Source organism: Silene latifolia, chromosome 9, assembly GCF_048544455.1.
Source record: "Silene latifolia isolate original U9 population chromosome 9, ASM4854445v1, whole genome shotgun sequence".
In the NCBI taxonomy this organism is placed as follows: domain Eukaryota; kingdom Viridiplantae; phylum Streptophyta; class Magnoliopsida; order Caryophyllales; family Caryophyllaceae; genus Silene; species Silene latifolia.
Genome location: NC_133534.1, coordinates 223,123,116 through 223,148,126, shown reverse-complemented (window position 1 = coordinate 223,148,126; position 25,011 = coordinate 223,123,116). Strand labels below are relative to the sequence as shown.

Here is a 25,011-nt window from a genome sequence, read left to right as displayed (position 1 = left end):
GCAGTCTGATGGACAAACTGAGGTGCTGAATAGGTGTCTAGAATCCTATCTCAGGTGCTTTTGTAACGAAACCCCAACTGACTGGTGCAAATGGCTCCCTTCTGCTGAATATTAGTATAACACCTCCTACCATAGTGCATTGAAAATGACCCCTTTTGAGGCACTCTATGGTCAACCACCTCCCTTAAACCAACCTTATTTGTCTGGGGAGAGTAAGGTGGATGCTGTCGATAGATTGCTGCTGGACAGAGAAGAAGCCATCGCCAATATCAAGCACAATCTACAGCGAGCTCAAAATCGAATGAAACAGCAAGCAGACAAGAAGAGAAGTGATCGGTCGTTTGAGGAAGGAGAATACGTTTATCTCAAATTGCAACCTTATAGACAGAGTTCAGTAGAGTCTAAAGGTAACCAGAAGCTTGCAAAGAAGTACTTTGGCCCTTATAAGATCATTGCTAAGGTGGGATCAGTAACCTACAAACTCGCCTTACTTCCTGGGTCCAAAATACACCCTAGATTTCATGTATCCCTGCTTAAGAAATATTATGGAGACACTCCGCCAATAATCACCATTGATGTTATCACTGAACCAGACCTAAGGAAACCTGAAGTTATCCTTGCTAGAAAGACTGTTAAGAGAGGCAGAATTAAGGTCACTAAGGTTCTTGTTAAATGGACAGATTCAACTATAGAGGATGCATCATGGGAATTTCTCTATGATATGCAGAAGAAATTTCCAGATTTTGATCCTTGGGGTCAAGGATCGATTCAAGGGGAAGGTATTGATGCATTACAGTCCGTGAAACCAACAGTTCAGGCATTGCATTCTGTGAATTCAGTCGTTGCTACTGTCAGGAAGAAGTCAGCATCTCAGAAAATGGGGAATGACAGGGTGACTCAGCAGTTTAATGACTCAACAGGAGGATCTTCTAGAAAGAGGAATATCAGCAGTTATGACCTCATTCCAATCATGGGACATGTGCAGCAATGACCAACTAGTACAAGAGGACAAATTAGGGAATCTAGCCATTATCAATAATTTACAACATTTTAGATGAATTACTCCTCAAGTTATTTCCTTAGGGAATCTAGCCATTATCAATAATTTACAACATTTTAGATGAATTACTCCTCAAGTTATTTCCTTAGATATTTGCCACCATCTAGCCTATATAAGGAGAGTGGATTGTAGTCAGAGATTATCATGAATGAAATTATCAATTCTCTTGAACTCTCAAACATCTATTTTTCCTTTGTTTTACAGTAAATCCTCAAGTGGATTCCTTTTATATCGCTGCAGGTTTACTCCCAACAACCTACCAGTTCTTTGTAATTGAACAGTTGTTATCATATGTCCGTATTAAGTTTAATACGGGTCAAATAGTCTTAACAAAACAAAAGCAAAATGCATGAGAAAAACGCAACAAATTTGTCTTATATGCACACGTGGGATATACTTGACCCGTTTTAATCATAAGAGGGATATAGTTGTTCATGGGTTCGGGGCGAGTAAGTTAGGGTCGAGTCAATTTCGGACCTGGCCTGGCCTGACCCGTTTGCCAGATGTACCGAATAAACCCAACCCGAACTCGACCCGAGACCCAAACTCAAGCTCCGAAACCCGAATTAATCCAACCCACTGTAACCCGTCCTGAATATTTATTGTTGTAAACCGGTTAGAATCCATGAATAACTTGATATTAGTTGACCGGAAAAGGACCTCAACCCGAGATAACCCGACCCGATCTGAAACTAGTAAACCCGAAAGTGACTCGATCTGACCCCTTAAACAACTATATCCGTCTTAATATTAAAACGAGTCGAGTATATCTTATTGCATTTTTCTCATGCATTTTGTTTTTGTTTTATTCCGATTGACCCGTATTAAACTTAATACGGATATACCTGCCTTAAATGATCATTTGTGCTAATTATTTGGAGGAAAAATTACAAATAACCACCACATATTTGCGTCTTTTTACAAATTACCACCACGTATTTGTATTTTTACATATAACCCCCAAACTTCAATATATATTCTCGAATCACCACCGTATTTTTACCCCGAGCATTATTTTTCTTATTTTCCGACTTATTAAGTGACAATTTACACAAAATTCCCAAATTACCCTCATTTACCTATTACACATACTTGCCCAAATCCATTTCATTTTCCCCAATCCCCTATTTACTAAATGAATAGGAATTCTCACATTTTTCCCTCCAAAAAGCATCTTTTTAAATAAGGAAGGTAACTACAATTATGTGCATTTACTAAAAAAGGAAACTAATAATTACATTTTTATTACATTAAATTATTATCTTTTAATTAAAATTAATTTTTCATCAAATTATATTATTTTCACTTCTAACTCCAAACTATAATATCTTAATTAAAATATAAATAAAATTTATATAAAACTATAAATTGTTAAATCTTTTACTGATACTATTATTTAAGAATGACTTAATACATGTTACATACAAAATAAAACTGAGTTCACTGTTATTACTTTGGTGGCAAAAAAAAATTGAGATGACTAAAAAATTGATTTCATTAGCTTTGTGGGTACAAAATATTTTGTTTTTAAATACATTTCACCAAAAACAATCTATTGATTAATTGTCAACAAAGCAAAATACAATAATGAGAAATATGGACAATTAATGAAATATTACTATTTTATAAGTTAATTATTTATAAAAAAAATATTATATATACCGTGCATTTATTGCACGGGGTCTAAACTAGTTTGTTTAATAACCCTAAAATCCTAAATCATAAATTTCCCCCAATTCAAATAATGAAATTCAGATATTCATCTCCCCACTCTAATTTTCAACAAAAATATGAAATCAAATCAAATAAGCAGAAAATATAACCCATTTTCTTTCAAAAGATAATATATCTTGCGATATTACTCTTTATTTCGTTCATTCAAATTTTTTTTTTTCACAATGGTTGACGATAAGTCCGTCAATACTGAAGGAAATCGTACTATCAATCCAATCTATGTTCTCTCGAACCAGGATGGTACGGGGGCACGGATCACTCATGTTGTTTTAACGGGATCCAAAAACTATGCCGAGTGGGCTAAGGGTTTTCGGGTTGCGTTGGGAGCCAAAAGGAAACTCGGGTTCATTGATGGGACCCTCAAGAATAAGCCGTCTAATCCACAGGAGGTGGACGATTGGACTGCTGTTAATTATACGATTATTGCGTGGATTTTCAACACCATCGGTGAAAGTCTACGTCCGTCAATTTCCTATCGAGAGATTGCTTTTGATCTCTGGGAGGATATCCGCTTGCGTTTCTCTGTTGGTAATGACATTAAAATTTTTCAACTTCAGTCGGACATTGCCGAGTGTAAGCAAAAACCTGGTGAGGCTTTAATGGATTATTTTGGACGCATTAAATTGTTATGGGAGGACATCAATGATTATGATGTTCTACCCACATGTAATTGTTGTGCGAGATGCGATGTGCAAAGTATCATTCGTCAGCGCAGAGCAACAGAACAGGTGCGTGGGTTTCTCATGGGACTCGATCCGGTGTATGCCACGGTTCGTTCCAGTATACTGGGTATCACTCCGTTACCCGATATACATGTGGTCTATTCACGCATCGCTCAGGAGGAGCAAGTTCGCTCTGTGGTTCAATCTCGTGAAGAAACTGTCAACCCAATGGCGTGTGCAGTGACTGGAAAACATCAGCAGAAGTTTGATCGTCCTCGGTTTAAATGCACTCGCTGCAACAAAGATGGGCATTCCGTGAGTCGCTGCTGGGAGTTAATCGGTTTTCCAGTTGGCCATCCCAAACACGTACCCAAAACAGGGGACCAGTCGTCTTCCGTTTCCGCTTCATCTTCTAATAATGCCAAGGCTAATGCGGTTTTCGGTGAGACCTCCGTTGTTGCTAATGTTGTACGTTTGAGTGGTAAGTCCTCTTATACATGGATAGTAGATACGGGTGCTTCGACCCATGTGTGTTATAATGAGGCCTTGTTCGAAAATTGTGTCGAAATTACTCCTGTGCATATTGGTTTGCCGACTGGAACACGTCTAACCGCAACGAGGGCAGGGACAATACGAATTAATGACAAATTGTCTTTGTTTGATGTTTTATTAGTTCCGTCTTTTACTTGTAACTTGCTCTCGGTTTCCCAGTTGTTGTCTACACAAAATTTATGCGTAAAATTCTCTAATGAACAATGTTTGATTCAGGACCATGCCTTGACGACGATTGGAGTGGGTGATCTTGTGGACGGACTTTATTACTTGACAATGACGGAACCTCGTGTTAATGCCGTGACAAATAATAAAGAGGCAGCACTGTGGCATCAAAGAATGGGTCATCCGTCATCTAGGGTTATGAAGCATTTTCCTTCTATTTCTAGTTTTTCGTGTGATTTTTCCAGTTGTGACATTTGTTTCCGTGCTAAACAAACTCGTAATTCATTTCCGTTAAGTGACAATAAAGCTGAATGTTTGTTTGATTTGGTACATTGTGATGTTTGGGGTCCTTATCATCCTAATCGTGCCTGCAATTCCCGTTATTTTTTGTCCATTGTTGATGATTATTCGAGAGCTGTGTGGGTTTATTTAATGAAAACCAAAGATGAGGTACCCAAACTTATGCTTAATTTTTTGGCTCTTGTCACTCGTCAATTTAATAAACATGTGAAAATGGTTCGGAGTGATAATGGTACGGAGTTTAGGGGGCTTATTTCTTATTTTCAAGAAAACGGAATTATTTTTCAAACTTCCATGATTAAAACACCCCAACAAAATGCTCGGGTTGAAAGAAAGCATAGACATATATTGAATGTTGCTCGCGCTTTACGATTTCAAAGTTCTCTACCTATTGATTTTTGGGGAGAGTGTGTCTTGACAGCAGCACATTTGATAAACCGTACTCCTACTCGGATTTTAAATAACAAAACCCCTTATGAGTTGTTGTTTGATAAACAACCTGACATGAGTTTAATTCGGGTGTTTGGGTGTTTGTGTTATGCAAAAAATATGCATACCCGTGACAAATTTGACTCCCGTAGTCGCCGTTGCATTTTTATTGGGTACCCTTATGGAAAGAAAGGCTGGCATTTGTACGATCTTGAGACGGGTGATTATTTTCAGTCGCGTGATGTTCATTTTATTGAAGATAAATTTCCGTTTGCTACCCTCGAAAATAACTTGAATAATTACGGTTCGAATGAAGAAAATGTTGTACTAGATGATGTTGATTTTCTTCCGTATACTTCATCTCAAATTGTCCAGCCACTTTCCACTAATAGCTCATCCAATGAAGTTCAGCCGCATAATGAAGTTAATATTCCAATTGCTTCTAATACTACTGAACCATGTCTTACATCTTCGGATGAGGATGCTTCTCCAATTGACACGGTGAATGCCCCTATTGACACGGCCCAAGAAGGCCCCTGTTCTGATGTACCCGATGGTGGTGAAATGGGTAGAGGAAAACGTACCAAGTTTGATAATTCACGGCATAAAGACTTTGTCCGATGGGAGGCAGTTGATGAACATATTAACACTATGGTTCCGTCAAGTCCGTCACCCACTTCCACGTCCGTCAAAGGTACACTCTATCCTATTTCTCATTATGTTCATTATAAGAATTTTTCGTTTGCCCATCAGAAATTTCTTGCAGCTATTACCAATGATACGGAACCTACATCTTTTAAGGAAGCTATTCGTGATCCAAAGTGGAAGCATGCCATGGAAGAAGAGATTGCTGCACTAGAGGCCAATAATACTTGGTCCGTTGTTGATCTTCCACCGGATAAAAATGCACTTGGTTGTATGTGGGTTTACAAAATTAAGCGCAAGTCTGATGGGTCGATTGAGCGATACAAAGCTCGATTGGTTGTTTTTGGTAATCATCAACAAGAGGGGGTTGATTTTGCCGAGACATTCGCTCCTACAGTGAAAATGGTGACGGTTCGCACTTTTCTTACAGTTGCTGCAATTAATAATTGGGAGTTGCACCAAATGGATGTCCAAAATGCCTTCCTTCATGGCGATTTGGATGAAGAGGTATATATGAAACTTCCTCTTGGTTTTGGTCATGGGTTGCGTGGTAAAGTGTGTCGGCTTCATAAATCTTTATATGGTCTCCGTCAGTCACCTCGTTGTTGGTATGCTAAATTAGCTACTGCTTTATGTGATTACGGATTTTCTCATAGTCCTTGCGATCATTCTTTATTTATTTATCGCAAAGATGATGTGGTCATTAATATTCTGGTTTATGTTGACGATTTGGTGATAGCTGGTAATAATAGCGCTGCCATTCAAGATTTTAAGAATTACTTGAGTCAATGTTTTCGTATGAAGGACTTAGGTACGCTAAAATTTTTCTTGGGTCTTGAAGTGGCACGGAATGCAAGTGGAATTTTTCTCTCCCAACGTAAATATACTCTTGATTTATTATCCGAGACAGGACTCCTTGGTTCTAAACCGGCTCCGGTTCCCATGGAAGAAAAGCATGAATTGGCATTGAAAACTGAGCCTTTGTTTTCCGAGCCCACTAAGTATCGACGTTTGGTCGGAAAATTAATTTATCTTACCCTCACTCGTCCTGATATTTCTTATTCAGTTCATATTCTGTCTCAATTTATGCATGCCCCTTCTACTGCCCACTGGGATGCTGTTGTTCGGGTTGTTCGATATCTTAAAGGGAATCCTGGTCAAGGTATTTTATTACGGGCTGACACACAAATGACTCTTGAGGCTTATTGTGATGCAGATTATGATAGTTGTCCTATTTCCCGACGTTCTCTAACCGCCTACTTTGTGTTCCTTGGTGGTTCTCCTATATCTTGGAAGACGAAGAAACAACCCACAGTTTCTCGCTCTTCCGCTGAATCTGAATATCGTGCCATGGCTTGTGCTACTTGTGAGATTCTTTGGTTGAAAAATTTACTTCGGAGCTTGGGGTTCGAACATCAGGATCCCGTGGTCCTTCATTGTGACAATACGGCTGCTATCCACATTTCTAATAATCCCGTTTTTCATGAGCGAACCAAACACATTGAAATTGATTGTCACTTTGTTCGTGATGAAATTCTCCGTGGGATTATTAAACCATCTCATGTCTCGACTACTATCCAACTTGCGGATATTCTCACGAAGGCCCTTGGTCGGTCTAATTTTCATCGGTTGTTAGGCAAGTTGGGCATTGCCAATCCCCATGCTCCAACTTGAGGGGGGGTGTTAGCCAAAATATTAGGATTCTATCCTAATATTGTGTACATCGTATTAGCTGTATATTTAGTTAGTTGGCATATATCTTTTTGATTTGATTGGTTTGTATTTTCCTAGAATAGGGAGATTTGTTAGCAACTAATTCCTAGTTTATAGCCTAGGATGTTTGTATATAATCTTTGACTTCAAAAGTGAATGACACACAAAAATTCCACAAACTCTTTCTTCTTTCTTTATGTTTACTGTCATTCTATTCAACATCCGTCTTACATAAAATTGATGAACAAAAGTTTGGGAGATTCAAAAATATTCCAGATCTTTTGAGCTCTTAGTATTTCCGTACATGGTTATTTTACAATTCTGAAATTTGTTGATAACGGTTAATAGTCGAGGTGAAATATGGAGTAATAGTTAGGCGAGGAACATTCTCCTTGATTCCTCTTGATTTCTGTTAAATTCCTCTTATTATTTTTTGTAAAAATTTTCTTATTATGTCACAAAAATTAACTTCTTCCTTTGTTAAATTAATTCCTCTAGATTTTTCCTTAACGGCTTGAGTAAGAATGCACATACATTTGTTATGTTTGGTCACTACACTAGCAGATGGAAAGAGGCTCAATGGAAGATTCATAGATAATTGGGGAAATTTATGATGTGAATTTGGATGTTATTGAATTGGAAAAAATGAAATGTATTGGATTAATGAGTATGTTGTAATAAGTAAATGAGGGTAAATTGGGAATTTCGCGTAAATCGTCACTTAACAAGTCGGGAAATAAGAAAAACGATGCTCGGGGTAAAAATACGGTGGTGATTCGGGAATATACATTAAAGTTGGGGGGTTATTCGTAAAAACGCAAATACGTGATGGTAATTTGTAAAAACAAGCAAATACTTGGTGGTTATTTGTAATTTTTCCTTATTTGGATAATCATTTCCTTTTTTTTTGGTGTATTTGTCCATCCCTCCATTTTTTTTTACCAATTTGTCCAAAATGACTTTTTTTTACCAAATTGTCTATTTACCCCCTACTTTTTTTTAACCAATTTGTCAATTTGGCCTTATTTGTTACGGAGTATCAGGGCCGGCCCGGAGCACGTTAATTAAGTCGTCTCAATCATTTATTTACCTTTTAATTAAAATATCCCACAAATAATAAAAAAAAAGACAAACAAACAAATGATGAGTACTAAATTAGAAAACTGAACACAAAATCAAATCTGACAAAGAACCACTACAAATCAATCAAACAAAAAAAAAACAATAGATCAATTTGACATTAATTCCAACTAATTATAATAAAATACATTATTAGTGGAGTAAAGTTAATTAAGTTAGTGAAGAGGGAGCATGATTGAAAGCATCACACCTACGCCTAATCTCACCATGTTTACCAAGCTTAACACCAACAAGGCTCAATTTCTGCATAGCCTTAGCAAAGTCGTCAAAGAACACCCTCTGATGCTTGGCATACAGCTCCACAAAAGGTCTAGTTCGGGGATCGGCGTAAAGCAATCGATCAGACTTGAGAATTCCGAGTCCCTTAGGAAGATTTTGGAAATACACATTGTCAAATTTATTGGGTGTGATAATGTCGTTAAAAACGGACAATGTCGGGTTTCGTTTGTAGTCGGAACAGGCATGTGCGAGTCCCCTCGCGAACCGCGGGTTATAAGTGGGATCAACATTGATCCCGGATACGAACTCCTTGCAATGGGAGAAGCCGATAGTATGCGCCCCACTAAGGGCGACCATCTCTCGGGTGGTAAACCCGAGAGAGGAGAAAATGGATAGGATCTGAGGAAGCGACATGTCGGGTTTAGGAAGACGGGAGAGGGTAAGGTTTGGGTTTGAGATAAGACCGTCTTTGCGGCCGAGGAGGACAGGAAAGAAGGGTCCTCCGACGAAGGAGAGGAGGTTACGTGCGGCAACAACGAGGATGTCTGAACAGGAAACAATACCGGGACAGTGGAGTTCGAGGGTAGCCTTAGCGCGGACGACGACATCGAAACCGTCACCAGGGAGGGAGAGGTTGATGTCAGCATCTCGCTCAGCAGGGTGGAAAGGGGTGGAGGTGATGAGAGTGGAGGCGTCGCAGCCAGTGACGAGACAATCGTGGAAAAGAAGACGAAGAGCGGCGGCGGCGGTGGTAGGGTGTTTGATTTGTTTGTCGGTAGTGGTTTGTTCCATGATGTCGTAGAAGTGTGGACATGATTTAGAGTAGTAGGTAGAGGAAAGGTGGGTGTGAGCGTGACAGAGGCAGATAGGGAAGATGATGATGAGGAGGAGAACAAGGATGGTGAAGATGTAGGACGGTGAAGAAGATGACATTTTTGAATCCAGATCTCCAATTTGTTTTTAGCTGGACTGGGGAGTTGGGAGTGGAGACTGGAGACTGTTAGAAAGTGTGAGATGGGGAATGATTTAAGGAAGATTTTTTTGTTGTTTTCATGGATTTGTTTTCTTGTATTCTAAATCAATTTAAAATGTCAACTACGGAGTAATATGGTATACCCGTGAATCACGGGGTTTATTTATAATTACGTGTTTAAATTATTACTTTCAGACCATCCCCAATCAAGGTCACCGACTGAGTCGTGACCTTGTTGAGTCACCTTAATGACACCTTAAATTAGGATTAAGGGGATAATTTTGGTGATCTTGAATTACTCAGAGTCAATTGGTGACCTTGAGTTGAGTTGGTGACCTTGTTGGTGACCCGATAGGTGGCATTCTCTTATTGGCTAGAAACAAAAAAAAAAGGACAACCATCAAAACAAAAGGAGGTGACCTTTGGTTGAGTATGGTGACCCGATAGGTGACACTCTCTCATTGGCTGTAAAGTGGAAAATGATTGGGTTGGTGACCTAGGTCGTGACCTTTTGCTTGGGAGGGTGAAAGTGGGTCAAGATAATTAAGGTGTGATTAAGAGGAAAAATATTGCTGACCCGATTAACTCGACCTTCTGCTTGGGGATGGTCTCAATGTTAGATCATTTTAAATTATTATTTTCAAGTTAAATGACGTCATAGATGAGATTATTCTCAGTTAAACACGAGGATAGATTAATCTGAGAAGAGGGGGTATAAGATGGATTATTCTCATGAAATAACCTTTTTTTTTTTTTTATTATGGGAGTTAAGTGGTATCTAATAGTTTTCATTTTTTTTTGGCACAAGAGTTTATAGATGAGTGACATGTGGTTTAATGATATGCATTATCTAACCTTTTAATTATATTATATATAATATAAATAGATTTCTCTCATTTTCTTCAACTTTATATAAATAGTATATATATATTGAGCAGGACGGAGAAAATACTAAATTAGAAACTTGTAAGCATGGTAAAAGAGTGGCAGGTCTACGTAGTAGATTAATTCACTATTTAAAAATTCACAAATAATTATAGTGAAGATGGGGTCACATCTCATAAGTCAGAAAAGACTACTACTAATGATTTAATTTTAGAAAATATACTACTTCCTCCATTTCATTAAAAATAATTCTCCTCACATAATTTGAAAAATTTAAACAATTTAATGAAACAGGAGAAGTATATCATTTAGAAATAAGCGGAGTAATAGTTGTGGTTTTTCAATACCTTTATGATTACATTGTTCTCTAATCTATCTTTGAATGGGAATGAACTCACTAATTGGAGGGCCTTCAATATGTTAAACAGCTGGTCACTTTTGTAACAAAAGATATGTGATCATTTTGTGATAAAAAATAATCATTCATAGCAAATTCTTATTTATTAATTAATGATTTTATTTTATAATAAAATGGTTACATTTCCATGTCACAACAAGGTGTCACAAAAAGAAATTTGCGTACGCTAAACATGACAATTGGATAATTAAATAATGTGTTCTGTTCTGTGCAACAATCCTATTGAAAACAAAGATCATTTCTTTTACGAATGTCCCTTGATTGGGTCTGTTATCCAAAACCTGAACATGATTAGTTTCAACGAGTTTTTATCAAATTATGATAATATTAAAAGTCAAAGTTTTCTAACGAAACTTAATTATCTCAAAGATTTAATTCCAAAAGATGATTTCATTAAGATGATTTTAATTTGGTGGAATGCATAGAAATTATATTATCTTTAATAATGTTAATGCAAACTTATTACTTTATGTAATAATAGCACTAAGATATGGAATGTGACTAGATTTAAGGATCTCAACAATCCCGAAATAGAAGAGTCAGCTAGAAACAACTTTAGTAAGGAAGAAATTTGGTGGGAAAAACCTAGAAACGGTTTTCTAAAGCTAAATTTTGACGGATCGAGAATAGAAGGTAATAAAGCTTCTTTAGGATATTTTATAAGAGATCACAATGGTAAAGTCGTTTTGTTAGGAGCAAAAAAGTGCGGATCCAATAGTATCCTTGTTGCAGAAACTCTCGCTTTAAAAGAAGGTATTTTAGCAGCTAAATACTTAGGAATCTCAAAGTTAATTGTGGAGGGTGATAACTTATGTGTTATTAACTCAATACGAGGTACTTGGCAAATTCATTGGGAAATTTCTAGTATTATCAAGGATGTGAAATTAGACCTTTATTTTTTTGATGAAGTGATAATTAAACATTGTTTTCGTGAAGCCAACAAGGTTGCTGACTTCATGGTTTCTATTGGACATTCATGTCCAATTCTTTCGAGGTGGTTTGATAGCCGGTGATTTCAACTTAACTCTCTCATTCGAAAGAATGAGATAGGTTGGTCCTACCCTAGAGGATCAACCTAGTTTTCTTATATAATCAAAAAAAAAAAAAAAAACGTGCAAACAAGTAGAGGAGAAGAAATTGAGCTACACTATTAAATCGACTAATCGGAAATAAATACAAGTGCTACTTTATGAAAATGGTCATTCGTACAATCTAGTGCTCAAATACTTGAAATCCACCTTGGGTTGGATATTGGTAGGGATGTCAATGGGGCGGGGTGAGTGCGGATGAGGGGTAACCCGCACCCGTATCCGCGAACTATAATGCGTACCCATACCCGGCTCGTAACCCGCAATGGGTTGAACTTTTCAAACCCATCCCCGCCCCGCGGGGACCCGTTGACCCGCGAAATTACCTATCTCTCCACAAAACAATTTTTAAAAATATAAATCTTGAATATAAAACATACAAGTCTTGTACTCTTGTACATCTTATACAAATAAGTTTCCGCAAAATGGTCTAACATTTAATTAACTAATACACAAGTTTTTTAAACCACAAAATTGTTTGAGGATTAACGTTTTTTTTTTTTTTTTTGGGTTTAAGTTGTTGGGTATTTGGGTGGGTAAGAACTAATAAGTAAATTGAATTTTACTAGGTTTATGAAAAAAATGGTTTAATCTTTTTATCTAAGTTATAAATTTTATTTTTATATAGTACAAATATGTGTAGGTTTATGAGTAAGGCGGGTATAAGCGGAGCGGGGACATGCAAGGCGGGGCGGTATGGGGCGGGGTGGGTATGGGGCGGGTCTGATGCGAAATGGCAGCGGAATAAGACCTGATTTGAACAGTTTTATGGACTGTCTGGAAGTAATTACGAATATACCGTTTTTATGTGTTTTTTTTATATGTAAATGAAACAAGAAATAAAGGATATTTGCTTCGAATTATGTGAATAAATCGAACCAATAGGATTACTCGGTGTTAGACCTATAACACGAGTAATGGGTGAGAATACTCAAGACCTATTGAATATTACTCGGGCTAAAGCTTGATCGCGTCAAACTCTAACGATTTTTGGATCGAACGCATCGATCATGAATTACAAACTTGTAAAACATTAGGGTTTTCTTTTTTTATTCAAAATCTTGTGTGTTTCTACAAGAGATTAGGATGGCTATATATAGCCTTACAAAATAGTAAAGGAAAAGCTAAAAGACTAGCTATTAAGAATAGTTATTATGACACATAATGATAGCCATAATGAACCAATTAAGATAGCTAATAAAGTTAATTTAATTGCTCAATTAAGCCCCTATTTATTCCTAAATTAATTATGTTGTTGAACTATGTTGACCGATTAAACGAGCGTGATCATCACATGAATCACTCCAACGAATTCAACGAAAGCTCGAGATACATTTAATCATCCCGAGATTCAACATCCCCAAATAATCATCGGGAATGCATTAAACTGATCTCCGACTTTCAATGAATTCGTCTTTCCATCGACTCGTATCCGTACTCGTATCATCCGCCCTTTCTTCAAAAAGAATCGTCCCGATTCTTGAACCTATGATATGGGTTATCAAAAGCCGATCAACCCTCGAACTACCTTGCTCGAGTTTAACCTTTGAATTCCAATCGCAATCGGAAAATCAACCAACATCTTGACTTTGACACGCCTTAAGACCGTTTGGGACCAATATTTTTTTTTTTTTTTCGGATGAACAGTACCACACCTGTGAACAGTAATTTTTTTTTTTCCGCTTGAAGTAAAATCACTAGAAACTCGCCCCCGAAATACAAAACCGATTAACCCTCGAACTACCTGTTCAAGTTTAACCTTTGAACTCCAATCGCAATCGGAAATTCAACTAAAAAGTTAGCTTTGACACGTGTAGGACCGTCTAGATTTAGGAAAATCAAGAGCCGAACCTCTGATACCATATGATGCGAAATTGCAGCGGAATAAGACCGGATTTGAACAATTTTATGGACTGTCTGGAAGTAATTACGAATATACCGTTTTTATGTGTTTTTTTATATGTAAATGAAACAAGAAATAAAGGATATTTACTTCGAATTATGTGAATAAATCGAACCAATGGGATATTTACTCGGTGCTAGACCTATAACACGAGTAATGGGTGAGACTACTCAAGACCTATTTAATATTATTCGGGCTAAAGCTTGATCGCGTCAAACTCAAATGGTGCGAAATAAATCTCAACAGAAATGGATTCGCAGGAAATGAACAGATTGAACAGTCGGACGAACTGTTCGTTTTAACGATTCTAGGTTTAATTAACGGATTTGGAGATTTTTATGTGTTTTTTTGTTTGATTTGTAAATACCAAAAACAATAAAAGGGATAAGCAGACACCAAGTTAGACCTATAACTTGATGAACGAGATTGGCTAACCAATACCTATGGGTTCCAATCGAGTAACAATTAGGAAACGCGTCCTAATTAATCACTAGTTTTGGATTATCGCACCAATCCGAGTTTCACAACAAACGTTTCCACGTTCAATTGAGAGACAAAAAGTGTTGTTTTGTTTTTAGTTCAATATCATGCGTGATTACAATATGAAATGCAAAGCTATTTATAAACTAGTATATGCCCCTTTGGGTTGCTTACCCTACGGTCGTTAGGACCTTTAATTCCCCCCTTTAATTACTAATTAAGAGTTTTAATGCCTAATTAATATAATACTAATTACCTATAATAAACTCTAATGAAGACTACATTAAATGCTAATAATAATAATATCTAATTAGGATGCTTTAGGATTCTTCGACGCCATAGCTTCGACCCATGCTTTCTTGTGTACCATCGACGCATGACATCGACACAACCTTCGAAGCTTGAAGACGAACTCGACCATCGACACTTAAGGAGACTGTTACGAAATAGTCCATATTTGAGTTCACACGTCCCATATTCGAACCCCATTAGACCTTTTATTAACTGGAATAAGAAATACTAAGCTACTTAATTAATTCTAACCCGTCTTGATTCTTCATGATGCGTGGTTGTTAATTTATCGTTTTGCCACTCGCATCATCTCCTCCTTCTTGAGAAGGAATTGCCCTCAATTCCGTCGCCTTTTCTTTTTGCGGGCTACTTGCCTGAATCGCTTGTTAGGGCGAGTATGTAGCTCATAACGCCACCCCACATCAACCCTTACAAACTTCGACGTTGCGGTGTCGGATGTGTCCCTCATGTTGATGACATTGCTTCCGACCGACTCCTTTTTGCTTACCAACGACGCTCTGGCAGCCTTGCCCTTGTTCCTCCGAGTACGGGTTTAACCCAACCCATGGTGGGTTCATTTCGACCTCATGATGTATGGGTCGACTAGGCTGCACTCCGTTCACAACTGGCCCTAATTCGTCAAATGGGTCGTTATTTATAACCCGTTTGAGGACGAATTTGAGGCTACTCTTCTCCTTGCGTTGTAATTGATAGGAGAATTTCCCCTTGTCTTCCTCGACATTTGGAGCCACCAGGGATTGCTGTAACTCGCCAATTGTGGGACGCTGGCTAGGCTCCTTGTCGTGGCCTGGTTGTGTCGTGGCCTCACTCGGTGTAAGGTGTGAATGGTCGAGATTGATGCTAGGGAAAAGCCACCCTCCTCGACACTCTTCTTGGCCTGATTGTAGCTTGGACAAGACAATACCACCATCGTCATTGTATTTATCAAAAATTGGTGGAAGGTTAATGTAAAAGAATGAATCGTTCCAAACGGAATTGTACCCAACAGGACCGTCTAGGATTTGGAAATCCGAGAGCCGAAGCTCTGATACCAAATGATGCGAAATGGTAGCGGAATAAGACCTGATTTGAACAGTTTTATGGACTGTCTGGAAGTAATTACGAATATACCGTTTTTATGTGTTTTTTGATATGTAAATGAAACAAGAAATAAAGGATATTTGCTTCGAATTATGTGAATAAATCGAACCAGTGGGATATTTACTCGGTGCTAGACCTATAACACGAGTAATGGGTGAGAATACTCAAGACCTATTGAATATTACTCGGGCTAAAGCTTGATCGCGTCAAACTCCAACGATTTTTGGATCGAACGCATCGATCATGAATTACAAACTTGTAAAACATTAGGGTTTTCTTTTTTTATTCAAAATCTTGTGTGTTTCTACAGGAGATTAGGATGGCTATATATAGCCTTACAAAATAGTAAAGGGAAAGCTAAAAGACTAGCTATTAAGAATAGTTATTATGACACATAATGATAGCCATAATGAACCAATTAAGATAGCTAATAAAGTTAATTTAATTGCTCAATTAAGCCCCTATTTATTCCTAAATTAATCATGTTGTTGAACCATATTGACCGATTAAACGAGCGTGATCATCACATGAATCAGTCCAACGAATTCAACGAAAGCTCGAGATACATTTAATCATCCCGAGATTCAACATCCCCAAATAATCACCGGGAATGCATTAAACTGATCTCCGACTTTCAATGAATTCGTCCTTCCATCGACTCGTATCCGTAATCGTATCAGGGTCTCACGTGATACCCACACCCGCCCTATGACCTGCGACGAATGACACTTTTGAAACCCATCCCCACCCACAACCCATCAAATTATTATCCGCACCCGCCCCGAGTGGGGCGGGTGTGGGGCGAGACCCGCCAAAACCCACCCCACTGACATCCCTAGATATTGGGGAGGAATCAATAGGCTGTACTACCCTCCTATATTGATCTTTTGGACCTAATTATGCATTGAATTACGAAGTAACGGTTAACCAAAGGGTGGAGAAACTGAAAATCATTAAATATGAAATCATTAAATTTGATATGAAAGATGAAGAGTCTCTTTAAAAGTAAAGGGATGGAATAGTACGGAGTAATAAATTGGGGGATCGGGAAGATGGAAAGCCGATTAAACAAACGTAAGCACATTTTTTTTTTAATTTTTTTCCCTTAACATATCAAATACTTTGTGTAGTCACACGTGGGTTTGGGATTACGCTTCGTTAGCCTTTTAATAGTATTTATAGATATGTCATTTTGGATATTACATCTCTTCAAACTAAAATTTAGATATAAAATTACTCCCTATTTCGGTATTATTTGTTACCATTTAAATGGCAATACTCCGTATTATTTGTTACGGGCCAGCCCGGAGCACGAGCAACCTGTGAATTCTAGGGGACCAATAGAAAGGAAAACAAATGACCGAGACGGAGGGAGTATTTGTTATGTTGTTCCCCTTTAAAATACCATCTCTTTAATTACACAATGGTTGAAACTTGAAACTTATATAACCTACAAGAATGAGTTTTGGAATTTTAAACAACGCTTATGGTTGAGTGTTGATAGCGTCAAATAGAGTCGAGTCAATTAAGTGTTGTTAGGTAATCTAAGTGGCCAAATGGAGTGGTTTGTCATTGAAATAAGGAAGTTTTGGTTTGATTGCTTGCTTGAGTTGGCTATGATTTATAGGATACAAAGGCGCGAAGTCAACTTAAAAAGTCAACCAAGGTCAAAGCCGAGCGGTCAACAAGTCAAGGTCGAGACAAGCTTCCAAAGTCCCGACCGAAGCTTAAAGGAACGGGATAGATTCATCGTTTAGAACCCTTTACCAACGGAACCAAGACAAAGGGGGATCAAGGTGACGACAAGCAAATGAGAAAAAATCATCAGGCCCCAACCGCAGCCTGCGGTCCAGGCCGGAGCCTGCGGTTTGTTCTGTCTTGCGAAATTTAAGAACCGTGTTTTGTGGAAGTTGAAGGCCCATCTCGGTCCTTAACCTAGAAAGGAATGCAGCCATATATATACCCCATGTTTTGAACTCTCCTATTATCATCTAATCTCCTAATTATTGGCAAATCACAAAAGACTTGTATGAGAAGAATATTTAGTATTTGGGTAAAAGTTGTAAGCTTTTGTTGGATTTTCATGTCAATCTTTCCACAACTCTTGGATTCATCCATGGTTATGGAAGGCTAGACCTTTTTCTTGGTGTAATTTGGTGAGACACTACTCTCCTTAAGTTTATAAGAACCTCTTAATCTTTCCTCAATAATTATTACATGTTTTCTTGATTTCATTGTTTATGTTGGATGTTACTATGTTAGGAGTCATGAATCTTGCATGTTAATCATCTTACTATTGCAATCCTTGTAGCAAGCTTGCATCTTTATGAAGTTAGATTAAAGTTTGTATCTTTGTGAGTGGAACTTGTATGTTGCTCCTTGGGATAGTTGGATTAAGCCTCCTAAATGATTAATCTTGGTACTTTTGTTTGGCTTTTGTTCTTAATGCTCTTTTATGCAAACCTTGTTGTGGTTTTCAATTGGGTGACCATATTAGTAGGACCAACTACTCTAGCTTAGGAGTAAGTAGTCATTATCTTACATTAGTAGTTGAGTAATTGTTGAGGGAAGGAAAAGAGAGGATCTTTATGCTTAGGAAGTAGTTGTTGAGCCTTGTTACACCAAGTCCTCTTTAATATTGAATTTTCTTACTCACCAAGTGTTTGTCATATTGCTTGTTAGAAAAAGATTGCAATTTTACTTTGTTTTCATGTTACCAATCAACTCAAAACCCCCCCTTTATCTATGTTCATCTATTGTTTGTCATTGTTGATAACCATTGTTTGTTTATACACTTGTCATTAGTATTCAATAGTTTACAATTCAAGTAATTAGCTTAAAAGACCTTCTCTTGGGATCGACCCTTACTTGCACTATATTGCTTTATCAATTGGAGTAATCTAGAGTATAGTTTGGTTTATAAATTGTTAATTTGGTAGCTTAATTCTAGTATTTAGCGACCTAGTATTTGGCTTGCCAAGTGTTTTCTTTTTTTTTTCACAAAAAGCGTGAGAATACCTGTTTACTGATTTCAGCCAAAAGAAACTAGTAAAATCAATGGATATGCAATAGGTCTTGGTATAGACGGATGAGACGAACAGACGGGTAAAGACCTCTAATAAAATGGGTAGGGAGGACAAGGTGGAGGCATCCCCATGTGCTTCCCACTTTATGGCAAATGAGTATTTTTTGAGGGAAAATGGTATCCGTCTATACGTATAGACAGATAGTGTCCGTCTATAATGAAAATTTGTGATGGATATGAGGTGATACTCATGGTACGAGTTCAAAAACTAGTCAGCATTAATATTCTCATTGTTTATTTATGACTACTTTTACCCCTCGTCAAACAGAATAAGATCAATCTAGAGAGATTAACACATTTAAGTACATTCAGAAGTCGATTTAACATCACATTATCACAAACAACAACTAAGCTCACACATTAGACATGAGCTAAATATAATGATACATCTACATTTGATATAATAATGGTAATAACAAGAAAGCTTATATGGGAAAATAAATGATCAGGAATTCAATTTGACAACTCTTTGATCCAATAAATAGTTTATACTCGCTTTGCGTTTGTGCCTTAATAGTTATTAAGAAAAAAAATGCACAACTTCATATTATTTCAACATGTATGTATAATCTTATTTTTGCAAGCTACCATTATTGCTTTCTATATATCAGTAGTAAAGTTATAACTCCTGCCTTTTTTTGTCCAAGTAGTAGTACCACCTCTGGAACTTGAGCACAGCCCACACCAAATGCCTTAACCGAAGCTCCGGCCACAACACTGCTGGACAATACAATAGGCAACTTTGTGTCTGCCAAAGAAGAAAATTACTCAGTCGAGTTGCACCCGAACTCCTGATCACTATATCAGGCTCTGGTGCTATTGACATATACAAATTACTCCTGATTGCAATTTTACTTTGTTTTCATGTTACCAATCAACTCAACACCCCCCCCCCCCCTTATCTATGTTCATCTATTGTTTGTCATTGTTGATAACCATTGTTTGTTTATACACTTGTCATTAGTATTCAATAGTTTACAATTCAAGTAATTAGCTTAAAAGACCTTCTCTTGGGATCGACCCTTACTTGCACTATATTGCTTTATCAATTGGAGTAATCTAGAATATAGTTTGGTTTATAAATTGTTAATTTGGTAGCTTAATTCTAGTATTTAGCGACCTAGTATTTGGCTTGCCAAATTTTGGCGCCAAAATTTGATAGGCCAAATACTAGGTCGCTAATCAAGTTTTTGTTGTTAGACCTTCTCTTGGGTTCGACCATTGCTTATGCTATACTACTATTCTTAATTGCATAGTGTAGAGTTGAGTTTGGTTTTAGAAATTGTTAATTTGATAGTGTTGGAAATCTATACCTCATTATACAACATATTCTTATATGTTTCAAATTTATTTAGTCATAAAATAAATTCTAGATCTTATGCATGCAAACTAAAATAAATAAGTGAAGAAATCATTTTCTCACCATATGAATTTCGGTCAAATGGGCACCAACAAGATCTCCTTCTTGTTAGTTCTTGAGCTTTCCAATACTGGATGAACATACATGACCTCAAAATAGAGTCCCTCCAATTAGTAGCACCCAAAACTATTCCTTAATCCCACAAACTAATATAAACTAGATATTTGTAATGTGGTATACCTTAAAATTGATTACTAATACTCATATATTACATTAATAATTTTAGTAATCTTTTAGAACAAATTTGGATCAAAAACTCATCTTTTTGATGAAGATTAAAGAGAGAGAAGAGAGGAAAAATACATGAACTTTTTGCATGTCATATTAGAATGAATAATAATATGTGAGAAAACTCTCTTATTGTTCTCTCAAAAACCGGTGGCCTCATGCTTGCATAGACCATAATTATTTTTCTTTTTGTCTTCAACAGACAAATAGGTGTAAGTCTTTTGCATTGTCATGTCACTATCATGCAATTTGGACAAATGAATAAGACAAATGGAAAAAGACAAAACATCTCACAATGCCCACCAATTTCGGTTTATGTAGTGTAATATGGAGTCCATTTTATTTTTGTCAATTGTACAATTGTATGTCATGAGACATGTGACATGTCTTATGTCATGTTTTAATTTAAAATGCATATTTAACAAATTAAATATCATTTACAAATTAAATAAATCACATTTAACAATTGACTAGTAATATAAAATTACTTTCTCATAAAATGGTCATTTAATTACTAGTTAGTATAATTCACAATATCTTGTAATTATAACTAACTTATCATTCTCATCTCGCGTGTTTCGCAAACACCGATTAATTTTAGTAATATAACTTCTTAAATTACTAAATAAAATCTCATTTAATCACATTAGAATAAGATGTCATTTTTCTCTCTTATGATAATTTGTTCAATTTTAAGGAATTAATTAATCTGTATCGGTATACAATTAATTAACCTTTTCAATTAAGGGAATCGTCCTTTAGGTGTGACCTCAAGGATCAACTGGTCACCACCATCGCACGACAAAGAATGTCAAACTCTAGCCAGCCAATCATTACCGATATGTGTGGACCAGTTGACTATATATATAATGTATCATCCCTTCCGTATTCTTGTAATGAGATTTAATAATGATATTTAAATCATGTGATTGCACTGTTGTTGAGGACACATTTCCCAACAATCTCCCACTTGTCCTCGACAAGTGTGCGTCACCAATTCTCTTATCCTATTACTATCTCCCACTCAATGCAAGGTGTCTTTCGGGTCGTACTTGCAAGTGATCATATCGAGAGTGATTTCCTCGATCTGGAGAATAACTGATTGACCGGATTTATCTATCATAGATACCTTCCGAGCGTGGCCACGCATTTCCAGTTCATTAATCCTCGAGTGGCCCTGAGATATTGTTTTAACCCTGACAAGGGGGTGGACAATTCCTATCGCACTTATTCCCTTCGACTAGCCACAACCATCATAACCCAAAATATGCCCATTTGACCCCATTTACGAAGGTCGTAGTAACACAAATCAAAGTTAATCTGAAACTGTGCCATCTTAGGCGAACAGTCTTTAGTCAAAAGAATCGACTCATTAGAATACTATAGTAGCTCTCGCCACGACCAAGCTTTATGAATTTGCCAGAACTCTATAAGCAGTCACTGCCCGACAAAAGTGTTCCTAACAGTCTGCCTATGTGATCGACTAGTCATCTCACATGACTCTATGGCACTTGAACTTGCTATCAATCGCATCACACTCTAGTCACTTCGAGACGTCACCTCATACAAGTGACTATGGGCGAATACAATGTTAATCCGTGTTCACTTTAACGGGGTTCAATGTTGTCTCTACAACCTAATGTGATTATCACATATGAATAGTCAATACCTGATTACTATTTCATGTTCTATAATCTAATTTGATCTTGTATGTAGTTGTTCATTTCAATTCAATTGAAATGACACGACTCATCATGTTAAGCCTATGAGAAGGCTTTGGTTAGTAGGTTTTATCAACTTCTTGTACCTTACTCAACCTTACTACATACTCGTTTTCCTTTGTAATGTATACATTTGCATTATAAAACTTTCTGAGTACGTGTCGAGATCCAATCAAGACATAGGCCCTCTAGCCTTAGAATAGCTCCCACTGTTTTCACAGTGTGCGGGACTCATCCTTCTTGCACCTCTCATGATTGCAAGTGTACTCAATTTCCGTTGTAAACATTTCTCATTGTTCTTTATTGCCTAGAACGATTCTAGAAAATCTACTTCTTAATTAACATAGCCACAATGGTATCTTAACCATCCTAATGTGTTTTGATTATGGTTTTGTCAGAAACCATGTGCAATCTCAATTGTCAATTATCACTTGTGTAACACCCTTACACAAAATTGCATCATAAACACTTTGCTTTACTTCCTTAATGCTTCTGCAAGTACTTAAGAGTAATCTTTATGGCTTACTTGGTAAAGATTACTTAAATTCGATTTTGAGAACAACTCATCATACTCAAAGTATATGAAGTGTTATACATCATTACTCATTTAATTGATCCGGCAGCGGAAGCAAATGAAATCAATCAAATATGTTCAATTTAATTGAACTAGTTATGAATCTTATTAACATAAGACTTCTTATTGACGCTAATATCATGTGGATTTATCTTCATAAAACCGGATATTCAAGATGTATTATAATACTCCAAAAGTCTTAAATCACTCGCAATGATCAATATGTCATCCACATATAAGACTAATAAAAATTTCCGTAACTCCCACTAAACTCCATGTATAAACACAACTTCTCGACTTATCGAGAAAAGTTTTATAACATGATCAAAACATTGATTCTAACTCATTGATATCCTACTTAAGACCATCTCTTAAGTTGCACATTATCTTAGGATTGCAAGAATCTATAAAACTCATGACATGTATTGAATACATTCCTTCTTTTGAAGAAGTGGGTTTTAGATTCACATGCTGTATGCGTATCCTCATAATGAAACACAATCCCTAAGAAGATCCAAATAGACTTAAGCATTTCAATTAGTGCAAAACCCTTTGCAACCAATCTTGCTTTGAAATCTCTCTTTATTAGTGCAAAACCCTTTGTCACTAATTAAGCCCTTTTGTTTCGAATTTTCATGGCTCTAAGCCTTGTATTGAGTTGTGACTTAAACACTCTTATGTAAGTCATATGTTCATTACTTTCCAGAAGTAATCAACTTGAATCAAACGATTTCTTTTGTAAGTTATAAGCTCTTTACTTTCTTAAAAGTAGCATGAATTCATCATTTTTAACAAGTGACGATTTTAACCTCCTAGGTTTTGAAGAAACAATGTCTTACACAAAACGTCTCATGTAGCCAAGAAAGACCAGTTTCTTGCGACATAACATTCTCATAACATTCTCTGTGGCATTCTTTGTGGCTCTTGAATAATTTCTCCCACTCTGTCTTCTAGAAATAAACTTGTATTTTAGAAAGACAGCTTCACGAGCCGCAAACCCGTCGTACTCGTGATAATTGAAAAGGGAAAAATGAGCATTTGTTTCTTGTGAAAATTTACAAACATGGTACCCTTACCATTTCATATCTCATATGATTCGATTTAGTGGAAAAATAATTTAGACAAAAATGATAAAATCCCCAAAAGGATCAAGTAACTCAAAGTAACTTGATTGAAGTCCAAACCATATCGAATAGCGTTTGATTTCTTATCCAACCACACATTATTTCATAATGCGTGCTAAGAGAGATTAACTTGTGATACTATATCACATTTCCTTTGGCTTATATCAAAGTCTTCACTTTGATAATCCCATCACGACTAAATCGTGATTCCTTGAACTCTTTAAACTTCTTCAAAGATTTTTCTATTTACCTTATTAAGTGAACATATTAGTGTCAACTTAAATCGTTGGTAAAAGAAAATGATCAACCTATTTTGAATCGATGATTTACAACCTCGATCTCCTTTTCAACCAAAAGGTACGAGACAACTTGCTTTGAATACAAGATACGCATATACCAGTAACAATCTAATGGTTTCAAGAGTACTCGATAACTCTTTGCGTTCATTATTCCGGAATTTAAGGTTTAATCTTGGGTTACCAATTTGAGTCTTGCATCATCTTCATGATATATCATTCTAGTTTGGTTTAGAATATTATCACCTTGATAATGGGCTAGCCATTCATCAAATTGTGGTGTATAGGGTCACAAAAGTGAAAACCTCTTTTGTATCTTAATAAGTTTATATTCTTATTTAGAGTTTATGCACTTAATAGTCACAATTAAGTACAACTTTAAATCCAAAAACTAGATTGAGTACACAATTACTCTATCTCTCGACATTATTGTTTCTAGTCCTCATATTCTAATCATCTTATGTGTCGAATACAATGATGAAAACCTCCACTGGTTTCTAATATTGATGAAGTGGTACTAGCAAAATTTATGTTTAATCAAATAAACATTTAAAGAAGAAGGTCGCATAAGATGTCCCACAACTAACTTGTTGATTCTTCAATAATTTAGGGTAGTTTCCTTTCTCGTGTCCAACATTTAAGACAATGGAAACTTTATCGGTCGGGATTAATAGGTTTAGTATCGTCATTCTCAACAACTTTATCTTTAACATTACCTTGTATCAATTCCATTATAATCTTTACTTCTTGAACCTCATTCTCATCTTAACGGTTTAAGAGAATGCTCCCACTCATTTCAATGAGT

At 36.6% G+C, this 25,011-nt stretch overlaps 2 protein-coding genes across 2 annotated transcripts; one reads left to right on the top strand and one right to left on the bottom strand.

The window, feature by feature from the left end:
- Positions 1-2,912: 2,912 nt before the first annotated feature.
- On the top strand, positions 2,913-4,474 carry LOC141598521 (uncharacterized). Its single transcript, XM_074418200.1, has 2 exons — positions 2,913-3,937; positions 4,225-4,474. Exons 1-2 carry the CDS (start codon positions 2,959-2,961, stop codon positions 4,254-4,256), a joined length of 1,011 nt encoding a protein of 336 aa, XP_074274301.1. The 5' UTR covers positions 2,913-2,958; the 3' UTR covers positions 4,257-4,474.
- Positions 4,475-8,391: 3,917 nt separating this feature from the next.
- Positions 8,392-9,703, bottom strand: LOC141600446 (peroxidase 31-like). The gene has a single exon (XM_074420681.1). The coding sequence runs from the start codon at positions 9,550-9,552 to the stop codon at positions 8,551-8,553; it is 1,002 nt and encodes a 333-aa protein (XP_074276782.1). The 5' UTR covers positions 9,553-9,703; the 3' UTR covers positions 8,392-8,550.
- Between the last annotated feature and the right edge of the window lie 15,308 nt (positions 9,704-25,011).

Excerpts from the sequence above, each read along its gene's own strand:
- LOC141600446 (XM_074420681.1), bottom strand. The coding sequence starts at position 9,552 with ATGTCATCTTCTTCACCGTCCTACATCTTCACCATCCTTGTTCTCCTC.
- LOC141598521 (XM_074418200.1), top strand. The coding sequence starts at position 2,959 with ATGGTTGACGATAAGTCCGTCAATACTGAAGGAAATCGTACTATCAAT. Across the intron at positions 3,938-4,224 it reads TAATGTTGTACGTTTGAGTG|GACCATGCCTTGACGACGAT; the intron begins GTAAGTCCTCTT and ends TGTTTGATTCAG.